At 46.5% G+C, this 17,342-nt stretch overlaps 1 protein-coding gene across 1 annotated transcript in view; it reads left to right on the top strand.

Moving 5' to 3' along the window:
- sptbn5 (spectrin, beta, non-erythrocytic 5) overlaps positions 1–17,342 on the top strand; it is a 400,397-nt gene that overhangs the window by 214,908 nt on the left and 168,147 nt on the right. The window contains exon 41 of the mRNA XM_072486950.1: positions 8,543–8,661. Coding sequence (XP_072343051.1) covers positions 8,543–8,661 — 119 coding nt within the window. The remainder of the gene's footprint in view (positions 1–8,542; positions 8,662–17,342) is intronic.

Here is a 17,342-nt window from a genome sequence, read left to right as displayed (position 1 = left end):
TAAGGTAGATAGTGAACATCTTTTCCCAAAGGCAGGGGAGTCTAAAATTAGAGGGCAGAGGCTTAAAATAAGAGAGGAGAGATAAAAAAGGGTCCAGAGGGGCAATTCTTTCACACAGAGGGTGGTGAGTGTCTGGAACGAGCTAGTAGAGGCGGGTACAATTTTGTCTTTCAAAAAGCATTTAGACAGTTATGTGGGAAAGCTGGGTATAGAGGGTTATCGGCCAAATGCGGGCAATTGGGACTAGCTTAGAGGTAAGAACTTGGTGGCATGGACAAGTTGGGCCAAAGGGCTTGTTTTCATGCTCTATGACTCTATATTAAAGTGAGACTAATTGTCTCGCTCTAACATGCAAAATTGCCAAAAAGTGATCCCGCCTACCTCAACGTCATGTGTTGCAAGCCGGGTAGATCGCAGGAACTTTTATCGGCCATACTGCACCATGGTAAGCTACTTTTCCGGTGCAGCGTGGCCACTGAAATGCGCCCTGTAACTCCCTCTGCGTAGTTCCATTAATGTGCTTCGCCCCTAACTTTCCTGTGACGTTAACTTTTTTTATTTTGAAAACCAGTAATGATTAGGGCTATGTGAGCAGGAACAATAATTGAATGCCAGTGATTGCTGAATGGACAAATTAGAGATTAGGCATTAAGCAATTCACGTCTTTTCCGCCACTCATTGGGACCATCCCTGATCTGTGACATAATTCCATATATCCACCTTTACCCTGTGGCCTTGCATAAAGAAGTGTTTCCTAATTTCATTCCTGAAAGGGCTGGGTGTAATTTTCAGACGATACTCCTGGCATTACACTCCCTAACGATCAGAAATAGTCTCCTTACTGAGCAGCATGGTGGCGCAGTGGTTAACACTGCTGCCCCACGGCGCCAAGGTCCCAGGTTCGAACTTGGCTCTGGGTCACTGCCCGTGTGGAGTTTGCACATTCTCCCCTTGTTTGCGTGGGTTTTGCCATCACAGCCCAAAGATGTGCATGGTAGGTTACCCCTGACTTGAATAAAATGAATTGGGTACTCTATATATTTTTTTAAAAATAGTCTCCTTATTTACCTTATCAGTTCCCCTTAATATCTTGAAAACCTTAGATCATTCCTCAACCTTCTAAATTTCAGAGACAATATCCCCAATGTGTGTAATCTCGCCTCATAATTTAACCCTTGGAGGCAGATATCATTCTGGTAAACCTATGCTGAGTGCCCTCCAAAACCAATACTTCCTTCCTACAGCGTGACACCCAAAACTGCTCACAACATTCAAGTATATCTCAGTTGGTTGGCCACTCAGCCAACCTCTGAGCCAGGTCAATAATTTGCCTTCAGTTCTGCGAGCTTCAACTTTTGCGGGACTTCAACAAATGCCTTCTGGACTTACATATCAATGACATACATAGGCATCTAAAATCTTCTCACATCTTTCTTAATCCTGGGGTGGAAACCACCTGATCTTAGGAATTTGCGACTCATTAATACCATATCTTTTTTAATTGCTTGTTATTTTCCCTATGTTAATTTGGGTGTGTCCCTGATCCTGATTCGATTTTCAATCTGGTTTCTTTGGGTTGCTTGACATGCAGATATCTTCCACAACTGTAAATACTGATGCAAAGTAATTACTCAACAGAAGCTCAAAGATAGGTTGTACTGAGCTACAAATTGGTGGAGGGTAAATAAGGTTAGGGAATTGGATGCGAAATTCAAAGATTGGTATGGGAGAAATGGGTTTTAATTCTGGGATACTGGCACCAGCACTGGGGAAGATACGAGCTGTACTATTGGGGCAGTCTTCACCTGAACTGTGCTGGGACTCTCCACTCATTTTAATCCCACTTTGCAGCACCTGGTCTATACCCTTGCAGGTTACAGCATTTTAGATGCAGATCCAGGCACCTTTTAAGTGAACAAAAAAAAAATAAGCGAAATACAGCAGATGCTGGAATCTGAAACAAGAACACAGGATGCTGGAAAAACACAGCAGGTCTGCCAGCTTCTATTAGGAGAGATACAGAGATAGAGTTTCGATCAAGGGTCCATGATTCCAAATGTTAACTCTTTTCTTGTCCTGAAAAATGCTGGCCGACCTGCTGAGTTTTTCCAGCATCCTCTTCTTGTTACCCTTTAAATGAGTTGAGCGTTTCAGCCTCAACTATCAAGCTGGCAGTGAATTCCAGAGGCCCATCACTCTGGGTGAAAACGTATTTCCTCATGTCCCCTCTAATCCTTCTACTAATCACCTTAAATCTATGTATCCATGACTGAATATATGATTGTTAAATTTTCCGATGGTACAAAGATAAGAAGGAGTCTGCAGAGGGACATAGGTTAAGTAGTTGGCAGAAATTTGGCAGATGGAGTACAGTGGGAAAATGTGAACTTGTCCACTTAAGCATATTCTTTAAATAGAGAGACTGCAAAACTCTGTTGTACAGAGGGTGTAGTCATATGCATCACTGTATATACACAAGGGGTTAATGTAAATACACTACAACTAAGTAACCACTAGAGGGAGCACCAGAGATGTGTGTATATAGACATAGACAAACAGGAAGTCAGGCTCTCGTCACAGGAACGGCAGCTGGTGAGCAGGACACAGACAGGCAGCTCAGATGTAACATAGTATAAGCGCTGGAGAGAGAATGAACTCATAGAAAGAAAGCATCTACATCAACTGTAAGACAACAAGCTTTATTCAGACACAAGGAATAATACATGGTACCAGGTAACTTCAGAACGTTTACTAGAAAAGTTACACAAGATGCAGACAAAGCAAGATCGAAAACTGAAGAAAGGTCGGACGTGGGGAGACTTCGCTGAGTCAATGAAACTCGTTGGCACTCCACCGGAGCTGAAAACAACCGGTAATTTAAGACATAGATGGAAAATATTTAAACAAACGTTTGAACTGTGTATTGTAGCTAATGAGTTGAGTGTGGCCTCAGAAGAAATGAAAATAGCACTTCTCTTAGCAAGACATGAAGCTAGAGAAATCTATAACTGCTTTAATTACTTGAAAGGTGAAGACAACACCAAATTAGAAGTAATACTTTAAAAAATTGAAGATTACTGTAACACCAGTAACAGTGCTGCTTTAAGACATTCAATGCTCAGAGACCATATTGCACAGGGAATGAGTGTTGCAAAACTCAAACAATCATCAGAACAGAAACGTTTAATGCTGGAAATCGCGATTGACAAGTGCAAGAAAAAAATAACTAAGTTTTTAACACGGACAAACGGTAAACAAGTTCTTTTTCCGTGTCTGAAGAAGTTAAAATGGCGCCTGAACACATTTTAAACTGCCCGGGGAACAAAAGACGCAAATCTGGGTCTGCGCATGCGCAGGAAACTGCAACCGCGCATGCGCAATTGAAAAAAGACGTTTTGGGCACAAATCGTTCTGCGCATGCGCAGGCCACGCATGCGCAGTTGAACAAAATGCGCACAGCTCGAGGCTATCTGGGCATACGCAAACCGCGCATGCGCAGTTTACGAAAAAGTGCACAGTAAAGGAAAATCGATTTGCGCATGCTTTGCGTCATGATGTCAGAGGCCCTGGACCATGCCCACTTAAAGGGGAAATGCCCAAAAATTTTAAAAAAGAGTTTTAAAGCTACAAAACACAATTTACCTCGAAAGACCGAACAATGCCTGAACTTCTACCAGCAGTTGAAAATAACCTCTGCAGCACCCTGGAACAAGCAGTTTGCACCACCCGAAGTGAAGAGCACAATGACAAATCCGAAACCAAAGAAGATGATTTGTTCATTGAACATGAAATCACAATGACAAATCCGAAACAAAAAAAGATGATTTGTTTATCAAAGAATACTACTCCAACATGGCTGAGTTATTCGGATATGATCATCATAAAAGCATCAGTGCCACGGTTGAAAAGCTCAACACGACTCTACTCATGCTAGATGAATCCAATACCATGATGCAATGGCAGATCATCGATGCATTGGATGACAGCAACTTGTCAAATACCCAAGAAGAAAACGATGCCACACAGCGAGTACTGAACGACTCCATTGAGAGCGCACAGATAGACTCCACAGAGAGACCACTGCACGACTCCACACCGAGAGCAATACAAGCCTCCACAGAGAGCTCGTTGACAGACTCCAAAATGGAAGCAACTCAAGACTCCATAGCAAAGTCCATGCATGAACAAGACCATCAAGGTCTATCAACCTTATTTGAGCAACCAGCAGCAGACTATGAAAGTCTACCAAGCTCACGTGAACAACAAAAAGACTATGAAAGTCTATCCAGCTTATTTGAGCCACCAGAAGAAGACTATGAAAGTCTACCCAACTCATTTAACCAACAAGAAGACACTGAATGTCCACCCACTGTATGTGAGACAAGTGACAAAGAAATCACAATTCCCATACAAGATGTGCAAGATCACAGCGAGCCTGCAGATCTCAGCTCGTATGTACAGAAGCACTCAACAATCAAAGTGAAACTACTCTTGAGTCCAGTGAGACCACATCAATTGAAACCTCATCTACTCTAACCTATCCACAAGAAAATGAAATCTTGAAGATTTTGACTCCAGAAGAGGAGCACCAAGAAACCAAAGATGATTCAAATGAACCTGAAATGACTCCAGAAGTGGATCACCAAGGAATAAAAGAGGAATGACATCAACCACAAATGACTGATGTCACCAAGATCAATGCAACATCAGATCATTCATGCAATCCTCAAGAAGAAACGCTCAATGAAACATCAGATACCACAAAGGACACCGACACAATTAACTTTGAGAATGACTCGAATTATTCACATGGAACAGTCATAGAGTGCAACAAGAACAACAAAAACCACAAGAAGCACAACAGAAACAAGAACAAGAACATAAACAACAAAAACAAACAAGAAGCACTACAAGCACAAAAAAACTACAAGCACGACAACAAAAACTACAAGAACAACAACAAGAAGCATAACAAAGGCAACAACAGCCAACAACAAGCACGACACAAACTACAAGAACAACAGAAACGACAAAAACAACAACAATGAAACAGCAACTTGTACGACATGGTACAACTCTGCACATGAAGGACAATGTCACAGCACAGCTCAAAACAATGGCAAGAGTACAAACATATCATGGCATGACAACGAATCTCACAAATTCACATTTGCTCCACTACAAACGAGCAAACCAGCTTTCAAGGCAGAAGAAGTACAAATCAATACCGCAAACACAGAAAAAAGTTCAGGGAAGATAACAAAGATGACATACAGAATCAATACCGCAAGCACAGGAAAAAGTCCAGGTCAGACAACAAAGATGCCGTACAGAATCGTTACCACAAGCATAGAAAAAAAAGTCTAAATCAGACAACAAAGTGATTTGGCCATTCGAACACCTCATGATGACTTCTTGGTTACTTAAACACAAGAACACTGACGACGTTCACAAAGAAATTACAACATCAACATCACTACTTCAACAACAGACGAAGAAAGCAACTCAACCAAACAAATTCATAAAGTTTGGACTCATACATTTTAAAAATTAAGTTTGGACTCATAAATATTAATTGCCTTTGTTTAATCATCAATATCATCACAACTTGTACATATCATCATTTATCTACTTGTTTTGTACAATTTTCTTTAACAAAGTACAGAAAAAAGGGGGATGTAGTGATATGCATCACTGTATATACACAAGGGGTTAATGTAAATACACTACAACTAAGTAACCACTAGAGGAAGCACCGGAGATGTGTATATATACATAGACAAACAGGAAGTTAGGCTCTCGTCACCGGAACGTCAGCTGGTGAGCAGGGCACAGACAGGCAGCTCAGATGTAACATAGTATAAGCGCTGGAGAGAGAACAAACTCATAGGAAATGAAGCATCTACTTCAACTGTAAGACTACAAGCTTTATTCAGACACAAGGAATAATACAGAGGGATCTGAGTGTCCTTGTACATGAATCACAGAACGTTAGTATACAGGTGCAGCAAGTGATTCGGAAGGCAAATGGAATGTTGACATTAATTGCAAGGGGAATGGAATATAAAAATAAGGAAGTTTTACTCCAATTGTACAGGGTGTTGGCGAGACCACATCAAGAATACGGTGTACAGTTTTTGTTCTCCTTGAGAAAGGTTATAAGATCATCAGAAGCAGTTCAGAGAAGGTTTACTTGAGTCTAGGATGGAGGGTTATCCTATGGGGAAATATTGGACAGCCTGGGCCTGTAGAGGAGGTTAGAAGAATGTCAGGTGATCTTATTGAAGCTTATAAGATCCTGAGAGGAATTGACAGCACGGATGTTGAGAGGATATTTCCCCTTATGGAAGAGAGTAGAACTAGGGGACACAGTTTAAAAGTAAGGGGTATTTTTGATTGTTCAGGGGCACTGAGCTTGATGATTAAGCTGAACTAACTGTGTTGGCGTTTAATGTCTTTTCTGAATCCATGTGTATAGAAGCATTTATCCTGTACTGTACCAGTGTTTAGGGTTTGTTGCGTTACTTGTAAAAATGAAAAACTATGATAAAAATATATCTAAAAAGAAATAAGGGGCCTGCCATTTAAGACAGTGACAAGGAGAATTTCTTTCTCTCGAGAGTAATTTGTTTGTAGAATTCTCTTTCCCAGAGGGAAGTGGAGGCAAGGACATTGAATATTTTTAAGACTGAGTTAGATCGATTATTGTAGGAGTCAAAGCGTATAGAAGGTAGACAGGAGAGTAGAGCTGAGGTCACAATCATATCAGCCATGATCTTATCAAATGGTGGAGCAGACTCGAGGGAACACTTTGCCTACTCCAGCTCCTAATCGGTACATTTGTAAGCCCTCTAGCTTCTTATTTTCATCAATATTATCACTGTCCTCAATTTTCAACGGCCCACATTTCTCTTGATCACTCTTTTTTGCAATTTTTTTTGTGTATTTTTGAATACCTCCCTTTGGCCTTCTGTCATTTTACGCATTACCAGTGTCTGTTTTATCACATCAAAGTCAGCCTTATCTAAATTTGAACCGGATTCTCCGGCCTTCCAGCCACATGTTTCTCGGCGACGGCAGTTGGCAGTTGGATTCTCTGCTCCCGCCACTGTCAATGGAAATTCCCATTAAAGCCACCCCACGCTGCCAGGAAACCCGCAGGAGGCGGTGCGCTGCCGGCGGGACCAGAGAATACCGCTGCCAGCGAACGGCCGGAGACTTCCAGCCCTAGAATCTTAGACGCTGTTTCACCCAGGTCTGGCAAAGAGGGGGGAATTTAAATTTATCTGGGTTGCACAAAAGTCCGGATCAGTCTGTGTATTTTAAGGAAGCGTGCATTTTCTTATTTAAAATAAAGATTGGTTTGAAAGATCTTCACTACCTATTTTGTTGAAGTACATGGAAGAATCTCTGAGGAGATTGGCATGGCAGCAGTGGAGGTCAGAACTTTATGCTCCTTTAGGAGTGAGCTAGTAGGCCTATCTGTCTTTATGCCATTTGAGGTCCTTAAATTACAAATTAATGGCCAATGAAGGGCCTCCTCCCACCACCGCTGGGATTTGATCAGTTGTAGGAATGGCCCATGCCAGGTTGTGAGACCATCAGGTATACCTCAGTGACCTGGCAGCAGCCTCGGGCGGGTGTGTGTAATGGGTTCCCTCAAGTTTGGACATCCTGTACAGGACAGAGGGCCTAAAAGAGTCACACATAGACTTGCTTAATCTAGCCTGCCCACCTCACCTCTCAATTGCGACCCTATCCCTCACCGCGGATCTCCCTACCTACCTACCGGCTTGCTGGCCTCCATTGCTGCTCTGGTCAAGGATTGATTGCAGTCCCAGCAGTGGACACTGCTCTCGGGACGAAAGAGCTGCTGCCCCTCTGCTTGTTCGGCAGCTCTTGAAGGCAGGATATCCTGCCTCAGGAGTATGGAAGCCAATTATTTGCCTAATGACTATAAAATCCAATCCTGGTTTCCAGGCCTGCAGAGGTGGACTCGCTCTCGACTTTCCGGTTGGTGGACCAGGTATTAAATCCCGACCATAGAGTGTGATATATCTGTTTCATCTGACTTGACAGAGGCACCAGAGACTAGTGTGTTCCTCACCCGAGTTAGTGCCATATTCCCGAGAGAAGTGGGCCTGTGATATTCCCTGGTTGTTTTTGAGTTCCAAACAGCTGGCCTGATTTAACGGAACATGGGAGTACAGGTGATTAGAACTAGCGGGGTTCGGTGAGGTACAGGCTCAGTAACCTGCCACCTAGTGCCCTCTCTCAGTCGTACTATCACAAGATGGCCGTAACCAGCTCAGCCAGAGATTCCCCAGTGGGAATAAGTGATTGGAGGCCTGGGTAGGTCAGTAGGAACCATGTACCTGAGCTGCTGAGCTAGCATTGGCTGAGGTCGGCGTGTCTCCATGGAAATGAGAGCAGAGAAATTATGGGAACTGAGTATCATGTTTCTTTACAAGTGGCATTTGTTGCAGGATGAGCTTGTTCCAGTAACGTCCATGTACTGACTCAACTATGTGATCTCTTGTAGGACTTGACAGTGGATGATGCTCACATCAAGACTATCAACAGCCTGGCCACCCGGCTGGAGAAGCAAAATAGAGATGACATTGGGACTGTTCAGCGACGCAAGCAGCAGCTGAATGCAAGGTAAGCCTGACCCCTTCATCCTCCCGTCTCAAACAGGCCTAAACAACTCCCCGTTCTCCAGCACTGCAAGCTCTCACCTCACAGCTACCCTACACAAAAATAGGTGGGGGATCTCTGAGGGTTCCAAGGTTCTTTTCTGATCTGTGCTTACTTCGCTGTGGAGCCACTATAGTTGAGGCATTGGTTGACCTTGAAGGGGTGGGACAGGGAGGAAATCAGCTCGGGTCCCTGCTGGAAAGTAATTGTGTTGATATTGAGTGAAGGCAAATTAACGTCCCATTGACTGTAAAACTGGAATGTCCCACTTCAGCGGAAACTTGGCATTGCATCTGCCCATTCATTCTGTTCCTAACCACTGCAGCCTCTAATTCACTTAAGTTCCAGCTTCTTAGCAGGATTCTGATTGGTTTCCTTCCCGGAGCGGGGGGGAGAAGACCTTCACTGAAGAAAGGTAAGACGGCACAGTGGTTACACTGCTGTGGAGTCACTACAATTGAGTCTTTGATTGAGCTTAAAGGGGTGGGGCAGGCAGGAAATCAGCTTGGGTCCCTGCACCTGATCATCAGCTAGTAAGCCCTGCTGTGATGGGTTCAATTCTAGCCTTGGGTGACTGTCTATGTGGAGTTTGCACTTTCTCCCCTGCATGGGTTTACTCCGGGTGTTCTGGTTTCCTCTCACAGTTCAAAGATGTGCCATGCTAAATTTCCCCTTAGTGTCAAAAAAAGATTAGGTGGGGTTATAGCGATAGGGCGGGGGAGTGAGCCTAGGTAATGTACTCTTTCAGAGCGGGTCGGTGCAGGCTCAATGGGCCGAATGGCCTCCTCCTACATTGTAGTGATTCTATGATGGCCTGTAATTGATTCCAGGAGCAGATTTAATTTTCAATTCTCTTTATCCGCCCAGAATTGATTTTAAGTATTTTTTTTGTTCTCCCTTACTGTCCCATTTGAACATGCCCAGCCCATCACTTCCAGCAGAAATTCCTGGAAGTGGTTGATTGTCAGGGAAATATGACAGAACTATTGCCCTCCTTGTGATCCTCCTCTGCTTGCTGGAGTTAGACTGGCAAACCAGTCAAAATCCTCTTGTTCGGTGCTTAAAGTCGTGAGTGAAAAAATGGCCAACTGGTTGAGTGGGCGGCAAGGTGGCACAGTGGTTAGCAGTGCTGCCTCACAGCGCCAGGGACCTGGGTTTGATTCTGACCTTGGATGATATGTGGAGTTTGTGCATTCTCCCCGAATCTGCGTAGATTTCCTCCGGGTGCTCCAGGTTCCTCCCACATTCCAAAGATGTGCAGGTGGATTGGCTATGCTGAATTGCCCCTTAGCGCCCAAAAGTCAGGTGGGGTTACGGGGATGGGGCAGGGGAAGGGGCGCAGATAAGGTGCTCTTTCGGAGAGTTGGTGCATACTCGATGGGCCGAATTGCTTCCTTCTGCACTGTAGGGATTCTATAATTCTATAGGTGCGCTTTCAGGAAGGGAAGAAGGGCAAGGTTCAAAATACGACACTGGAGGTCTGTGCCATAGGTCAGTGCAACTTTGAAACCGAGAATACAACTTATTCTTAAAAATATTTTTATTCAAGGCTTTTTACACATACGCAACTTCAGACCCCCGCCGGGACTCCTAAATCTTCCGACACACCAAATATCACCACCCCGGACTCAGGGCCACTCTCACATCCAGAACCTCGGACATAACATCCAAGAACCCCCTCAGTCTTGGACATGTGGATGTGATTCGTGGGCCCCCCACGCACTGCCCACACCTATCTTCACCCCTCCCCACACACACACACACACACACACACACACACACACACACACACACAAAGAAAGAACCTGCTCATCCTTGCCATCGTCATGTGGGCTCTATACACAGGGCAGCACGGTGGTGCAGTGGTTAGCACTGCTACCTCATTGTGCCGAGGTACCAGGCTCGATCCCAGCTCTGGGTCACTGTCCGTGTAGAGTTTGCACACACTCCCCGTGTTTGCTGGGTTTCGTCCCCACAGCCCAAAGATGTGCAGCTAGGTGGAATGGCCACGCGAAATTGTCCCTTAATTGGAAAAAATGAATTGGGTACTCTAAATTTTTTATTTTATTTTTAATATGGGCCCAATGCACCACTTTAAACTGGATGAGGCTTAACCTCTCACACGCTGAGGACGCATTCACCCTACGCAAGACCTATGCCCAAGTCCTGACCCGCACCTCCACTCCCAGCTCCTCTTCTCACTTGCGCTTGATCTCCTCCACTGGAGCACACTCCCTCTCCATCAGTTGCTTGTATATATCTGACACCCTCCCATCCCCTATTTCGCCCTCCTATAAGAGCTTGTTCTGCAGCACTGGAGCCAGCAGCACTGGGAAGACCAGCACCTCCCTTCTCACGAAATCCCGAACCTGCAGGTACCTAAAACCCTTCCCCTTGGGCAACTCCTACAATCCCTCCAACTCCTCCAGCACCGCAAATATGCTCCCTATAAAGAAGTTCCTAAAGTACTCTATCCCCACCTGTCGCCACCCCCGGAACCTCTCATCCAGCCCCACCGGCACAAACCTATGGTTGTCACAAATTGGCACCCAGAACGACATGCCCTCCAGCCCAAAATGTTGCCTGCACTGACCCCACACCCTTGAAATGAAAAAATGAAATGAAATGAAAATCGCTTATTGTCACAAGTAGGCTTCAATGAAGTTACTGTGAAAAGCCCCGAGTCGCCACATTCCGGCGCCTGTTCGGGGAGGCCGGTACGGGAATTGAACCGTGCTGCTGGCCTGCCTTGGTCTGCTTTCAAAGCCAGCGATTTAGCCCTGTGCTATACCAGCTTAATGCCGGCACCACCACTGGGCTCATGGAGTAGCTGGCCAGTGAGAACAGAAGAGGTGCCAATAACAAAGGTCTCAAACCCGTTCCCCTACACAGCATTGCCTCCACCCGCCCCCAGACCGACCTCTCCTCCACAGATGATTCCTTCACCATCGCAATATTCGCTGCCCAATAATAATTTATCAAATTCAGCAACACCAGCGCTCCCCGCCCCCCTCACCCCAGCTCCAAGGCACCCGTCTCACCCGTGGGGCCTTGGCCCACTCATGCAAATCCCGAAATTATCCCATGGGGACAAAGATAAGGAGGGTCTGGAACACAAAGAGAAATCTGGGCAGCACCGTCATTTTCACCGTGCTAGCGACAGCAGCAACACATCCCACCTCTTAAATTCCGCCTTCATTCCCTTCACCTATCGAGCCAAGTTCAACCTGTGTAGCTGGGCCCAGCTCCGCGCCACCTGGATTCCTAAATACCTAAAGCTCTTCCGCACAATCATAATCGCCTCTCTTGCCCTCCTGCATTGTTCGGGAACACCTCACACTTTCCCATGTTCAAATTATACCCCTAAAACCAGCCAAATTCTCCCCCAATTTTCATAATCCCTCCAATGCTGCCCACCAAGTCCGAGATATAGATATATCATCCGTGTATAGTGAAATCCTTTGTTCTGCAACCCCCAACTCAATCCCTTTCCAATCCCTTGATGCCCTAAGCACCATTGCCAATGGCGCTATCGCCAATGGCTCCATCACCAAGGCGAAAAGCAATGGGGAGAGCGGGTACCCCTGCCTCATCCTCCGATGTAGTCCAAAGTACCCCAAACTCATCCAGTTCAATCGAACTGGCGCCCATATACAGCAGCCGGACCCAATCCACAAATCCGACCCAAACCGTCCCAGCACCTGCAACAAATACTCCACCCACTCAAAAGCCTTCTCTGCGTCCATTGCCACCACCACTTTTACCTCCTGCCCCTCCGAGAGCATCATAATTACAGTAAGGAGGCTCCGTATCTTCGCAAACAACTGCCTTCCCTTCACAAATCCCTGGTCCTCCCCTATCACACCATGCACGCACTCCTCAATTTGCGATGCTGGCGCCTTCAACAACAACTTATCATCAACGTTCAGCAGTGATATCGGGCCGGTATGATCCACACTGCTCCGGGTCCTTATCTTTCTTTAAAATCAGGGAGATGGAAGTCTGCGACAGTGTGGGGGGAAGATCCCCCGCCCCCCCCTCTCCCTCGCCTCTTTGTACGTCCACAACAGCAGTGGCTCCAGCTCCGCAGCAAACGTTTTATAAAACTCTACTGGGAACCCGTCCGGGCCGGGGGCCTTCCCTGCTGTTATGGGTCAGGGTTTAGAGAACCCCAAAGTGTATCATGGAGTTCACCTGACCCACAACTTTGAATAGATTGTGGTATGGGGAGCACACGGCCCACTCTACAGGTGTGGTACAGCAGAAATGGAAAAGTATTTTAAAAAAACAAAACAATGTTTATTCTATAAACTCAAGTTAACCTTTTTAAAACAAACAGTGAACATCTTAGCAACCAGTAAATCAAATACAACCCCAAAGACTACAACACTAAGTAACCCTGTAAGCTGTCCTTTTAACATCCAAAAGACTTAACAAACCTTCAAACAGGAGGACATTAGGTTTACATTCAATACTGAGACCTTTTACAATTCTGGGTTGACCAAGTGATCCATAGATGGTCTTTGGATGGCAGAGATCAACAGTACAGCTCCACTTCAGATGCAGCTCACTGAAAAAAACTAACACTCAAGTTTTTTCTCAAACTGAAACTAAAAAGCAGAAGTAGAGCTCAGCTCCACCCACACTCTGACATCACTCCAGTAAAATGAGCAGCTCAATTTCTTAAAGGTACATTTCTTAAACACCCATTTCTTAAAGGTACTCTCACATGACACCTGCCTACATCGCACTGATGCCATCCATCACCTTCCTCAGCCTAATCAGGGTCCCCAGCCCCTGAACCCTCTTCCCCCTCCACCTTGGAGAACTTCAATCCACCCAGGAACCGCAACCGCCGCGTCCCCTCCTCCCCATCGGCTCCGACACATACAGCCTCCTCTAGAAGGAATCGAATGCCCCACTCACCCCCTCTGGGTCCGTCACCACCTTACCCCTCCCGTCCCTCGCCCTACCGATCTCTCTCGTTGCTTCCTGCTTCATCAACTGGTGGGACAGCATCCTACTCGCCTTCTTCCTGTACTCATACACTGCCCCTCCGGCCGTCCGCAATGGCTCCACCGCCTTCCCCGTGGCCACTAATCCAACCTCCATCTGGTGCCTCTGCCTCTCCCTTAACATTCCCTCCTCCGGCGTCACCGAGTTCCTCTGATCCACCCTCAAAATCTCATCTACCAGCCTTGCCCTCTCCTCCCGCTCTGCCCTCTCGCTGTGCGCCCAAATCAAAATAAATCCCCCCCCTTAACAGCCGCCTTTAGTGTCTCCCACAACGTGGCGGCTGTGACCTCCCCCGTGTCGTTCAACTCCGCATAGCCCTGAATGGCAGCCCTCACCCGCTCATTCACACACTCAACCGCCAACAGTCCCACATCTAACCTCCACTGCGGCCGTTGGGCCTCCCCCTGAACCACCCGCAAATCCAACTAATGCACGGCATGGTCAGAAACCATAATCGCTGAGTACTCCGGGTCAACCACCCCCGCCAGCACCTGGTCCATCACAAAAAAGTCAATCCAGGAGTACACCTGGTACACATGGGAGAAGTATGAAAACTCATTTTCTTTACAATTCCAGCGTTTTTAATCTGAATCCCCAGAATGCGGAGTTCAACAAGTTACCTTTCAGGATTTTCATCAGTCACATGCCCCATGTCATAGGGCTTCCCACAGCGCACAGGGATACCAACAGTGCACCATTTCACAGGGATCTCCACAGTGCACCATTTCAAAGGGATATGCACAGTGCACCGTTCAACAGGGATATCCACAGTGCATCATTTCACAGGGATATCCACGGTGCAAAATTTCACAGGGATATCACTGTGCACCATTTCACTGGGATATCCACGGTGCACCATTTCACAGGGATATGCACAGTGCACCGTTCAACAGGGATATCCACAGTGCATCATTTCACAGGGATATCCACGGTGCAAAATTTCACAGGGATATCCACGGTGCACCATTTCACTGGGATATCCATGGTGCACCATTGCACAGGGATATCCACAGTGCGCCATTTCACGGGATATCCACGGTGCACCATTTCACAAGGATATCCACAGTGCATCATTTCACAGGGATATCCACGGTGCATCATTTCACAGGGATATCCACATGCACCATTTCACAGGGATACCCACTGCACCGTTCAACAGGGATATGCACAGTGCACCATTTCACAGCGATATGCACAGTGCACCGTTTCACAGGGATATCCACAGTGCATCATTTCACAGGGATATGCACGGTGCACCATTTCACAGGGATATCCAAGGTGCACCATTTCACAGGGATATCCAAGGTGCACCATTTCACAGGGATCTCCACAGTGCACCATTTCACAGGGATATCCACAGTGCACCATTTCACAGGGATCTCCACAGTGCACCATTTCACAGGGATCTCCACAGTGCACCATTTCACAGGGATATCCACAGTGCACCATTTCACAGGGATCTCCACAGTGCACCATTTCATAGGGATATGCACAGTGCACCATTTCACAGGGATATGCACGGTGCACCATTTCACAGGGATATGCACGGTGCACCATTTCACAGGGATATCCACGGTGCACCATTTCACAGGGATCTCCACAGTGCACCATTTCACAGGGATATCCACAGTGCACCATTTCACAGGGATCTCCACAGTGCACCATTTCATAGGGATATGCACAGTGCACCATTTCACAGGGATATGCACGGTGCACCATTTCACAGGGATATGCACGGTGCACCATTTCACAGGGATATCCACGGTGCACCATTTCACAGGGATATCCACAGTGCACCATTCCACAGGGATATTCACAGTGCACCACTTCACAGGGATCTCCACAGTGCACCATTTCACAGGGATATCCACAGTGCACCATTCCGCAGGGTTATCCACTGTGCTCCATTTCACAGGGATATCCACGGTTCATCATTTCACAGGGATATCCACTGTACACCATTTCACAGGGATATCCACGGTGCACCATTCCACTGGGATAGCCACTGTGCTCCATTTCACAGGGATATCCACGGTTCATCATTTCACAGGGATATCCACTGTACACCATTCCGCAGGGATATCCACAGTGCACCATTTCACAGGGATATCCACAGTGCACCATTTCACAGGGATATCCACGGTGCACCATTCCACTGGGATAGCCACTGTGCTCCATTTCACAGGGATATCCACGGTTCATCATTTCACAGGGATATCCACTGTACACCATTCCGCAGGGATATCCACAGTGCACCATTTCACAGGGATATCCACAGTGCACCATTTCACAGGGATATCCACTGTGCACCATTTCACAGGGATATCCACTGTGCACCATTCCGCAGGGATATCCACTGTGCATCATTCCGCAGGGATATCCACAGTGCACCATTTCACAGGGATATCCACTGTGCATCATTTCACAAGGATATCCACAGTGCACCATTTCACAGGGATATCCACTGTGCATCATTTCACAGGGATATGCACGGTGCACCATTACACAGGGATATCCACAGTGCACCATTCCTCAGGGATATCCACACTGCACCATTCCACAGGGATATCCACAGTGCACCATTCCACTGGGATATCCACTGTGCATCATTTCACAAGGATATCCACAGTTCACCATTTCACTGGGATATCCACGGTGCACCATTTCACAGGGATATCCACGGTGCACCATTCCACTGGGATAGCCACTGTGCACCATTTCACAAGGATATCCACGGTGCACCATTTCCAGGGATATCCACTGTGTATCATTTCACAGGGATATCCACGGTGCACCATTTCACAGGGATAACCACGGTGCACCATTCCACAGGGATATCCACAGTGCACCATTCCTCAGGGATATCCACACTGCACCATTCCACAGGGATATCCACAGTGCACCATTCCACAGAGATATCCACTGTGCATCATTTCACAAGGATATCCACAGTTCACCATTTCACAAGGATATCCACTGTGCATCATTTCACAGGGATATCCACGGTGCACCATTTAACAGGGATATCCACAGTGCACCATTTCACAGGGATATCCACTGTGCATCATTTCACAGGGATATCCGCAGTGCACCATTTCACAGGTATATCCACGGTGCACCATTACACAGGGATATCCACAGTGCACCATTCCTCAGGGATATCCACACTGCACCATTCCACTGGGATATCCACTGTGCATCATTTCACAAGGATATCCACAGTTCACCATTTCACTGGGATATCCACGGTGCACCATTCCACTGGGATATCCACTGTGCGTCATTTCACAAGGATATCCACAGTTCACCATTTCACAAGGATATCCACTGTGCACCATTTCACAGGGATAGCCACTGTGCACCATTTCACAAGGATATCCACAGTTCACCATTTCACAAGGATATCCACTGTGCACCATTTCACAGGGATATCCGCAGTGCACCATTTCCAGGGATATCCACTGTGTATCATTTCACAGGGATATCCACGGTGCACCATTTCACAGGGATAACCACGGTGCACCATTCCACAGGGATATCCACAGTGCACCATTCCTCAGGGATATCCACACTGCACCATTCCACAGGGATATCCACAGTGCACCATTCCACAGAGATATCCACTGTGC

This window comes from Scyliorhinus torazame, chromosome 2, assembly GCF_047496885.1.
Source record: "Scyliorhinus torazame isolate Kashiwa2021f chromosome 2, sScyTor2.1, whole genome shotgun sequence".
Taxonomy (NCBI): Eukaryota; Metazoa; Chordata; class Chondrichthyes; order Carcharhiniformes; family Scyliorhinidae; genus Scyliorhinus; species Scyliorhinus torazame.
This window is presented reverse-complemented; position numbering and strand designations above follow the sequence as displayed.